The 10,742-nt window shown below is 35.8% G+C and overlaps 1 protein-coding gene across 1 annotated transcript; it reads right to left on the bottom strand.

Annotated features, from left to right (window-relative positions):
- Window positions 1–4,174: 4,174 nt before the first annotated feature.
- Window positions 4,175–6,125, bottom strand: LOC132171729 (universal stress protein PHOS34-like). Its single transcript, XM_059583116.1, has 4 exons — window positions 5,891–6,125; window positions 5,660–5,754; window positions 4,911–5,032; window positions 4,175–4,452 (listed from the first exon to the last, which is right to left on the bottom strand). Exons 1-4 carry the CDS (start codon window positions 6,075–6,077, stop codon window positions 4,365–4,367), a joined length of 492 nt encoding a protein of 163 aa, XP_059439099.1. The 5' UTR covers window positions 6,078–6,125; the 3' UTR covers window positions 4,175–4,364.
- Window positions 6,126–10,742: the final 4,617 nt, after the last annotated feature.

Below are 10,742 nucleotides of genomic sequence, written 5' to 3'. Positions count from 1 at the left end.
AGTTTCCTGAATGTTTTTGAGTCAGTGCTTGAAAGATGCGATACAGAGGAAGCTGAACTTTTTGTTGTCATGGCAAGGAAAATCTGGTTGAGGAAAAATTCAGTAATACATGGAGAAAATTTCCTCAACCCAACCCAGTTATTACGGAAAGTTCAAACCTCGATGGAAGAATTTCAAAGGGCAAATCGCAACGCTCAAGAGGGGGTAACTAGTGACCGTGAACCAGCAGTTGTAGTAGAGCAGCCTACACAATGGAACATGATGAAGATAAACTGGGATGCAGGGCTAAATTCGAAGGAAGGACGCGTGGGGTTGGGAATTATAGCCCGAGACTCGAATGGGAAATGTCTTGCTTCACGTAGTATGTCTCTTGCTATCCAAACTGATTCAACATCGGCGGAAGCCTTAGCAGCGGTGAATGCTATTATTTTCTACAAGGAATTGGGCTTTGAAAATATCATCTTTGAGAGTGACTCCATGCAAGTTATCAAGGCTATCAATTCAGAGGGGGCGTGTCTTAGTAGCTATGGTCAATTCATAGAATGTATCAAAGGAGAGCTACATGATTTGGTCAATGCCAGTTTTAGGCATGTAATGAGGGATGCCAATAATTCTGGCATACGCTTGCAAAATTGGCTACCACCCATGTCACTATGTCTACTTGGTTGGGAGTTGTCCCATCAAGTGTGGGTGATATTGTCTAGAGGGAGCAATCTCTCCTACTTGTGTGATCTTTTGACGGATCTTTTGAGATAATGAATATTCTTAATATTCCTTCAAAAAAAAAAAAAGTAATTAAATTTACCTCTGCTTATTAGCCTAAACTTTTAGGATAATTGGTAATTTAACATGGTATCAAAGTCAAAGACCATGAAATTGAACATTGACTCCGTCAAATCACCCCCCATTTAAATTAAATATTTCACATGTTTGACCTCTCCTATTAAAAGGGAGTTTGACCCCACACGTGAGGGTGAGTATTAAAATAATAATTAAGTAATTAAATTTACCTCTTTCTAACAACTTAAGCCTATAGGACAAGTGAATTAGGTAAATTGCATTAAAGTATTATTATAAATTTGAATATTGTATTTATCATTAACCTTTTATTTCAATTAAATAATTTACATTATTAGACCTAACCCCTTAATAGAAATGATGATATTAATTAAATGATTTAACATAAAATTAAGATATTATAGTGAAAGGATCCTGAAGATGAGAAAAGAAAGAGACTCACGGCTTGGTTCTCTGTGGTTGTTTATTAATATTTTAAAGGGAAAAATATAAAAAAGCCCCCCAAACTATCCGTCGTTTTCGATTTAGCCCCCTAATGTTTCAAAAGTGATAAAGTAGCCCCCCAAACTACCAAACTATTGCATTTTGGCCACTCCGTTAGTCAAAACCGTCAGTTTGGACGAAAACTAAAAAACGACATCGTTTTGTTGGAGGGCTACTTTATCACTGTTTGAACATTAGGGGGTTAAAATGAAAACGGCTAGTAGTTTGGGGTGCTTTTTTATATTTTTTCCAATTTTTTTTTTCATAAAAGGATATTGTAGTAACTTATCCATCACAAAACGACGTCGTTTTGCAGTTTCCGTCCAAACTGACGGTTTTGACTAACGGAGTGGCCAAAATGCAATAGTTTGGTAGTTTTGGTGGCTACTTTATCACTTTTGGAACATTAGGGGGCTAAATCGAAAACGACTGGTAGTTTTGGGGGGTTTTTTATATTTTTCCCTATTTTAAATAGATGATCCATATATCGATTTATCTGTTGTGGATTTGAATCTAGTGCAATACTTAGGGTGTAACAAATTTTTCTGAGTAGTTTATTTTAAATGAATAATCCAATATGTCCTACTATATTTTATAATATTAAAAATTTTAAATAAAATTATAATAAACCTTATTATAATGTAGGTTAAATATAAAAATGCCACTTTTAAATCGTTTTAAAATTTAATTTTTATAATCGAAGTTGAAAAGATATAGATTAGGGCTATTGAGACGACAATAGATAAAACTCGACTCGTTTTATTAAGTTGGAAGAATCATCATAATAAGCTTGGAATTGTTTCGATCATCATAATCTTAAGAGGCCATGACTTTGTAATCAACTGTTTATTTGATAAAGAAATTTATTTAGTATCATGCAACTTTTTTTTTTTTAAGCTGTATAAGTAAAAAATGGAAATTATGATTTACAATAAAATGAGTGGAGAATAAATAAATAAAGAGAAAATACACTTTACCTCTCTAATGTTTCACCTTATTTGTAATTCGGCTTATAATGTTTAAAAATTAGCAATGTACCCCAATAAAATATAAAAAAAATTGCAATGTGATTCATCCATCAACGATTTCCGTTTTCTCCAACGGAAATTATTTAAAAGACCTAATTGCCCTTGTATTTTAACAAAATAATAAAAAATAGCAGAAAAAAACTAGAGGTGCTTGCCACCCCATGGCCAAAGGGGGTGGCTACGGCCAACCCCATTTTTTTTTTCTTCTTATTTTGGTTTTTTTTAATTATGGGCATTTTTGGAATTTCATCAAAAAACATATGGGGCAATTTTGGAAATCAGGGATAAAAAAAAAATGCATGTGCGAAATTTTTAGTTAAATTAAACGTAAATGGTTAGCGGATAGGTCACATTGCAAATTTCTTATACTGTGTTGATGTACATTGCCAATCTTTAAATATTTGAGGCCAAATTGCAAATGAGATGAAACTTTATGAGGGTAAAGTGTATTTTTCCCAATAAATAAATATGACTGAACATCTTGTATAACTATTTGAAAAATCAATTTAGTGAAATCCCATTCGAAATATCAAGACCAAGAATTGGACCCAATTTGCTTGGTTTTAAGTGGCCAAATGGGTTTTTGTTCTTTTTTTCAAAGGGAAAATTACACTTTACCCCCCAAAGTTTGAAGCGATTTTCAATTCGACTTCAAATGTTTCAATTTTTGTAATACACCCCCCACAAACTTTCAAATTTTTGCAATTCGACCATTCCGTCAGTCAAAGCCGTTTTAACTGACGGGACAATGATCACGTGATTCGCACGTGATCACTGTTGGCTTTTTTTTTTTCTCCAAAATGCCCCCCATCCCAACCCTCTGATCACTCTCTCTCTCTCTCTCTCTCTCTCTCCTTGCTGACGAAGACATCGACAACACTTGCCCACCCACACATACCTTCCTGCGGTCATAGCCCAAGAGGTGAATCAACACCTCCACCGTCTTGCTCCTCCCACAGAAGCAATGTTTCACCATCTTCATCTTCATTAGACGATCCTGAATGGGCAATTTCTGACGTAAAACCTTGACGATCCCGACCATCTCTTCTGTCCACTCCTCCTCGGTGTCGTCAAATTCATAAACAAGCGGTGCAGGCACATCGTCGGGACATTTGCTCCCTACCATTTTCTTCAATCTCCGATCAAATCTGCCGCTGTTCCTCCGAGAGTTCAACGCCACCAAGCCCCCAAGCAGCTTCTCATTGAAAAATACTTGCGGTATGGACAAGCTCCCAATCCTCTCCATGAGTTCCTTCTCTCCCTGAGGGTACACATCGACGTGCAGTCCTTGCAATTCAACCGAAAGAAGAACCTAATTCGGCCTATGAGTTTGATGTTGCTCTTGAGGAGGTGTCGTCGACGTCTTCGTCGGCAAGGGGAGAGATAGAGAGAGAGTGATCGGAGGTTGGGATGGGGGCATATTGGGGAAAAAAAAAAAAAGCCAACAACGATCACGTGCGTCGCACATGATCACTATTCCATCAGTCAAAATGGCTTTGATTGATGAAATTGTCAAAGTGCAAAAATTTGAAAGTTTAGAGGGTGCATTGCAAACATTGAAACATTAGAGGTCGAATTGAAAATCGCCCCAAACTTTAGGAGATAAAGTGTAATTTTCCCTTTAAAAAAAAAAAACAATAAATACAACAATCAAATCAGAGTGGCACATAGGGAGATCTTCCCACTACAGATGGGAAAGGAGGGAATAGAATTGGATGTTATTTAGTACCAAATAAGCATTGGATGCTTATAATTAGGGTGTTGTTTTTGCCAAGTGGGTGTTATTTAAATTTTATACCACATAAGATTGGATGCTAGCTTTGAAAAAGCACATTGACGATAACGTATTCGATGAAATTCCAGTGTAGAATATGAAGGAGAATTCCTAGCCGCCCCATTCACAAGTGGGAATAAAGTATAGAAGCAGATGACACAACAAGCAACATTGAATGAAATATCACATAAATATACACTGATCAAATTTATTATAATGTAAAATCACTTGGCTGATTCAACTGCTATATGTGTTTATGTGAAGCAGGAAAAGTAGCTTTTTTAGTGTTTGATTTTGGGCCTCTTCACAATCATCACGGTGCAGTGAGCATGATGAGCACAGTAGTCACTGACACTGCCTAAAACAGCCCTGCATGAAAATCAAATACATTGTCAAAACTAGCAGGATGATCGAATTCTTGCTTGTTACAGGGTACAATACAAGTATACATTCTGATCTTCAAGATAAAATATCAGAGTAATGGTGAAAACAAATTCAAATAGCTCATTGTTATGAAATATATCATTAGAATGAGGAGTTAATATAGCACAATTGGGTCCAAATCCATTAGATTCGGTTTTTGAATTGAGTAATGTCTGAGAAATAAATCACCCCAAGAGTGGTGTAACAGAGTCGAGGGTTCGGGAGGGCGAGTGTTGAACATAGTTATAAGACAATGAGTGGTGTTCTAATATGTTATATTATGGGCTCGTTGAAAGAACTTCCTAAGAAATATGTCTCCCGAACATTAATTGCTCAACTTGTCTATAATTCTGCAGTAGGAAACTGTGACAACAAAAATAAGAAGAAAAATATTAGATCAATACCTCTTAATGGCTCCATAGCCATGACTACCAACAACCAAAATGGATGCATGGTGTCTATCCACGGCCTCACAGAGAACATTCCTACCATCTCCTTCCACAACCTCCACTGTCACATCATTCACCTGCATGCATACAATCTGAAATGTCAAGAAGAACACTTTCCCCACACAAGTTACTGCCATACTGGTACACATGTATTAGGTATATGCATGCGATGTATGTATGTATAAATATATATATGTATCTATGTAATTTTCAGGGATGAACTGTCAAAAATGACAACCATTGTATGCCAACAAGGCAATTTCTCAACAATTGTTCTGTTTTTTCAGGGCATACTTTCAAATCTTGATCCAAAATTGCAAATTTTACTTCAGAGACTGGTCGGTGTAGAAATTAGACTCCTGGGCAACCTAATTTCTCAACAACCATGTATTCCCATGCTTAGAATATTATAATTAATAATTAAATTCACTATATTTTGAAATAAGTGGTGATCTAAATAGGTGTAGTACTTATAAATAATAGGTTAGAGTATACAAGTTAAAAATCCAAAAACTAAAAATAAAAATTATTTAGTAAACTCGAATTCATAGTCAAAATTAGTCATTGATTTTTCTTTCTTACGATCTCTTATTGATCTAAAAGTTGATTTTCAATATGACGACATCTTATAAGAATTTACTAAATACCATTAATTTTTTTTTTTTTTTAAAAAAAAAAAGAAAAGGTAAATTTAAAAAAAATACCGATTTACTGATGCAAAGTTCCTTGGCCTTTTCAACGACTCGGGCAGCGATCTTCTTCAAATCGGCTTCTACCATCGGCAAAACCTCGGCCGCTCCTACAATTCCCACATCAGCAAGTAAATTTGCACAAAGTCATCCATTTTTCTTGACAATTCCACACCAGTAGTCCAACACACACATGTATGTAAAATAAAAAATAAAAAGTGTAGGTGATCGGTGGGTAGCAGTTACCGGGACCGGCGAGGCCGACGGCGGAGGTGGGAGTGGGCTTGGCGTGGACGACTACGAGCTTGAAAGTAGGGTTGGAGGCACAGGGGACGAAGAAGTGGTCCAGCGTCCACCCCAGCGCGTATGAGCTGTGCTCGCTGTCGTCGATCCCTACCACCATCACTTGCTTCTCCGAGCACGCCATTTCCATGAAACCCGGGGCCCCGGACAACCCGGCCGGTTGTTTCTTGAGATTGCGTAAATGATTCGATTATACGTAGCCGTCGGGGTCGTAGGGCCAGCAATTATTGAAAAATTAAAAAAATAATAATAATAATACGAAATTTAATACTTAAATAAGACACAAATTCAAGACTTAAACACGAAATGTCTTCTATCCACGTGATTAGAGTGAGTGCCCAAAACGCTTTGCCATCTCAGGCTTTTTCTTTTTTTTTTTTTGGGGAAAAAGCCACCGTTTAGCCCAAATAGAAAATGGTCAGGCCTTTCTTAAATTCTCACAATTTATTTGGTTTAGTCAAATTTTTTATTTTATTTTATTTTATTCCGACTCTTTTCTTGGTTGTGTTGGAATTCGACTCCAGGGAAGCCATTTTAAATTCTCACAATTTTTTTTGTTTTGTTTTTTAAAATAAGAAAATATATATATCTTATGGTTAATGGCATAAAAAAAAAAAAAAATGTTTAGAGTACTACACTTTTTTACAAATTGATTGAACAATCCGTAATTGGTGAACTGATTAGACGTAAGTGATAAGTCCACTATCAACTAATAAAATTGATAAGTCAAATTTTTTTTGTTTAGTCATTTTATCAATTATGGGTTATGATGCGAGGACACAAATTTTCTCCAAACAAATTTAAAAGAAATTTTCTTAACCCACTCTAATAAATGTCAAGTGTCTTCTAACGTGTTTAAGTTCCTCAAAAATCAATATTTGGGTTTCTATGCCAGTAGAAGGATAATAAATAACTGTTAAGAATATTAAAAAAAAAAAAAAAAAAAAAAAAAAAAACATATGCATCTTTCATGTTAGAGGATTTATTAAAGTGGATTAGATGAAATTTATATCTAGTTTCTAAATGACTTTTAATCCGTGCTATAATTAATTATGCTTTTTATATTAGTAGAGTAATTATGTGCCTTTTTAATATTATAGGTCGTACACAATGTAAAGAGAGAATAGGATTCTCTGCAATCTAAAATAGACTACAAAATATTCAGTTTATGATTAAGATTTATTCTCTTAAATCCTAAAGCCACAAATGAGACACCTGACCCACTAATATAAAATAATAATAAAATATTATTTAAGATTAAAAAAATTAATTAAAAAAATAAGCCACCCCATCTTGGCCATAGGGGGTGGCCGGACTACCCTGGCCAAACGAGGTTGGTCCGGCCACCTCCAAGGCTCCAAGGGCCAACTCATTAATTATTATTATTATTATTATTATTATTATTATTATTATTTTGGCCCTTTGGGGTGGTCCCCTGGCCGGCCATTAAGGGTGGCTCTCCGGCCACCCCCTATGACTAAGATGGGATAGTCAGTTACCCCTTATTTTTTTATTAATTTATTTTTTTAATCTTAAATAAAATTTTATTATTATTATTTTATTAATGAGACATGTGTTTTATTTGTGACTCTAAAATTTCTTATCAAAAATCTTAATTATGAACAGAAGAAGATCTTATTTCTATGAAGAGAATCATGACCTATTCTCCATTAAAAGTGCAACTAAACAATGGGTGTGAGCAGCTCAATAAACTCTTTTGAGAAAGCAAAAGTTGCACGTAATGATGGCCCAAGTGGGCAAGTGAGACTTACTCTTTTGAGAAAGCAAAAGTTTTCTTTTAAGTCACTCTAACAAATGTCAAGTTTCTTTTAATTTGTTTGAATTATTCAAAATTAATGTTTGAATTCTTAATTTCTTATGTTAATAAAAAGATAATAAATAATTGTTAAGAATATTAAAAAATATATGTATACCTTACATGTCAGAGGGTTTATTAAAGTGGATCAGAAGATATTCCTATCCGATTTATAAATAACTTTTAATCCGTACTATAATTAATAATGTTTTTTTAGTAGTAGAGTAATTATGTGCCTTTTTAATATTATAGGTTGTACACAATGTGAAGAGAATCATGACCTATTCTCCATTAAAAGTGCAACTAAACAATGAGTGTGAGCAGCTCCATAAACTCTTTTGAGAAAAGCTAAAATTGCACGTAATGATGGCCCAAGTGAGCAAGTGGGACTTCCCAACGCATAACTTGTGTTGCAAATGCTTGGAAGAGATGCTTTGGATCGGCATGGCTTCGGTGCGGTGGTGCGGTAGTTCAAAATGGCCACGTTTTGGTTATTAAAATAATAATTTTTTTAAAAGAAAATAATATAAAATTTATTAAATACTAAAAAAATTAATAATTTAAAAAATAAAAATATTAAAAAACTAAATAAAAAAAAAGTGGTTCCAATTGGCCAAAATGGAGTGGTCTGACAACCTCATTTTGGCCAAGGGGTGGTTGGTGCCATCCCATGTCCGATCTAGGAGTGGTTCGATCACCCCATGGCCAAGGGGGTGGTCCAGTCACCCCCAAAAGGTTAAAATAAAAAAAAAAATTTGCGTTTTGGGGAAGGTCAAACCACCCCAAGGGCCTTGGGATGGTTCGTCCACTCCCATACCGGCCATAGGAGGTGGCCGAAACCATCCCTGGCCAAACGGGGGTGACTCGGCCACCCCATGGCCTTTGGAGGTGATTTGGGCCACCGTATTTGGAGGTGTGCCTTTGTTGATTGAAGTTCTAGCAAATGTCTCTTTTAGTCCCTTTTCTTCAATCTGCCAATACTCTGATGCTCCACTTCCTTTGTTCCAGCGTGTCCTTGGCATGTCTGACAAGAGTGGATTTCTCGGTTTCTCTAAGGATGAGCCATCTGATAGGTTGATGAACTCCTTGGGTAGGTTCAACGGTAGAAATTTTCTGAGCAACGTCTGTTTAGATGTTTGCAGGAACTGGGTCTTTTGTGGTGATTGGGTTCAATGAATTTATTAGGTCCTTGGGAAGGTTTTCTCAAACCAAAAATGGAGAGCAACCCAAAGGTGAAAATAGAGAGAGAGAGAGAGTCGTTTGAAAAGAAGAAGCAACCCAGACAATTAATCCTTTTAAAAAAATGGTCAGAAATGGAGAGATATGAGCCTGCAACTTTGAAACCCAGAAATGAAGAGAAATTCAGAAGGTGAAAATAGAGAGAGAAAGAGGTTGTGCCAAATATCCATCTAAATTAATAGACAAATACTTGGTACAATACTTGATATGTTTTACTCGCAAATGCACAAGATCAAACAATAGTATAGCCGGTAAATACGAGATCATTCCCACGAGGATTGATAAATTATACTTAGAAGTAAATTCCGATTTAATTAAACAATAAAATTCAATTGTCACTATTAAATTTAAAATAAAAAAATAAAATAAAATAAAAAATAAACTAAAACTAAAAAAGATTAGGGTTTTGATATCCACCACTAATCAGACTAATTAAAATAACAATATGTCAATGCGTCAATCATATCGGTATAATTCATGTTTGCCAACCTAAGGGCATGGGTGTCTACTCCTTAAGCTATTGATTTTCCTAAGCAACGAATTAGGCATGGGTATATACTCTAATTCTTTTCTTTCTTAAAAGATTTAACATATGTGTCTACTAAGTTGTTCTTTAAGAAAACATAAATCTATGGAAATCGACAAACACACGAGGCCTAGGGCATGGATGTCTACTCCCGGTTCCTCATGTTGATTAACCCAAAAATCCGATGTGGATATCTTTTGTTACTTTTATTAAACCCAGGACTCAGTCATCCAAATTGATTTGATTAACTAATCAACACCACATGCATATGTTGGCCAGACAAACACATATGAGGAATACAAGATAACAGGGCATTAATCAAGTTAAATACACCAAAATATAATTGTAGCAAAGGCGCTAATATTGCAATCTTAAAAAGACATGATTAGGGCTTCAATCTAGCCCTAATTAAAATATAAACTACATAATGAAAATAAAAGGTGGAAGAGAAGAAAAACCCAAACTCTTGTTGATCTAACTTTCAGTTCCTTTCCAGAGCTTGCGTCTCTTTCTCTACACCTATTCCTAGAGGCTAAGAGATCTATTTATAGGCTTTAGAAGTCCTTGTTACACTAGTAAACCTAGGAAATTCGTAGGGTTTTACTCCTATTACAAGTGGGACTTGGAAAACCCTAATATGGAAATACTAGCAGTCTTGCCGCACTCTTGATGTATCTCCTGCGCACGGGTGCGATTGATCGCAACCCGTGTGCGCTCAATTGCACGTCTGCGATTGAGCCTCTTCTATTGTGCGCTGGATCGCGCATGGCCAATTTGCTGCTTGTCTTCTCTGTTAGTGCGCTCGATATTACTGTCAGGGGCTCCATCTTTTCCCAGTTTCTCTCTTTGAGCCCAAATCTTCTAGATTTACTTCATTTTCTTTCAAAAGCCTACAAAAGCATGAAAAACACAAAAATGAACTAAAATAACACAAATTAACAATATTAAGGAATTAACACACATAAGGGCTAAAATATGGATATTTTGGCACTTAACAAAAGAGGTCGGTATAGGTTGGCCGAAACCACACCATGGTCAAGGGGGTGGTCCGGCCACCCCCAAAACCCAATTTTTTTTTATTATTTTTTTTTTTTTGGCCTTGTGGGGTTTGTTGGACCAACCCCTTGGCCATGGGGTGGTTTGTCCACCCCCAGATCGGCCATGGGGGTGGATCTGGCCACCCCTCTAATTTTTCTTTTTCTTTTAAAAAATTA

Source organism: Corylus avellana, chromosome ca2 (assembly GCF_901000735.1).
Source record: "Corylus avellana chromosome ca2, CavTom2PMs-1.0".
Lineage (NCBI taxonomy): Eukaryota > Viridiplantae > Streptophyta > Magnoliopsida > Fagales > Betulaceae > Corylus > Corylus avellana.
The sequence above is the reverse complement of the archived record's forward strand: the minus strand, read 5'-3'. Positions and strand labels throughout refer to the sequence as shown.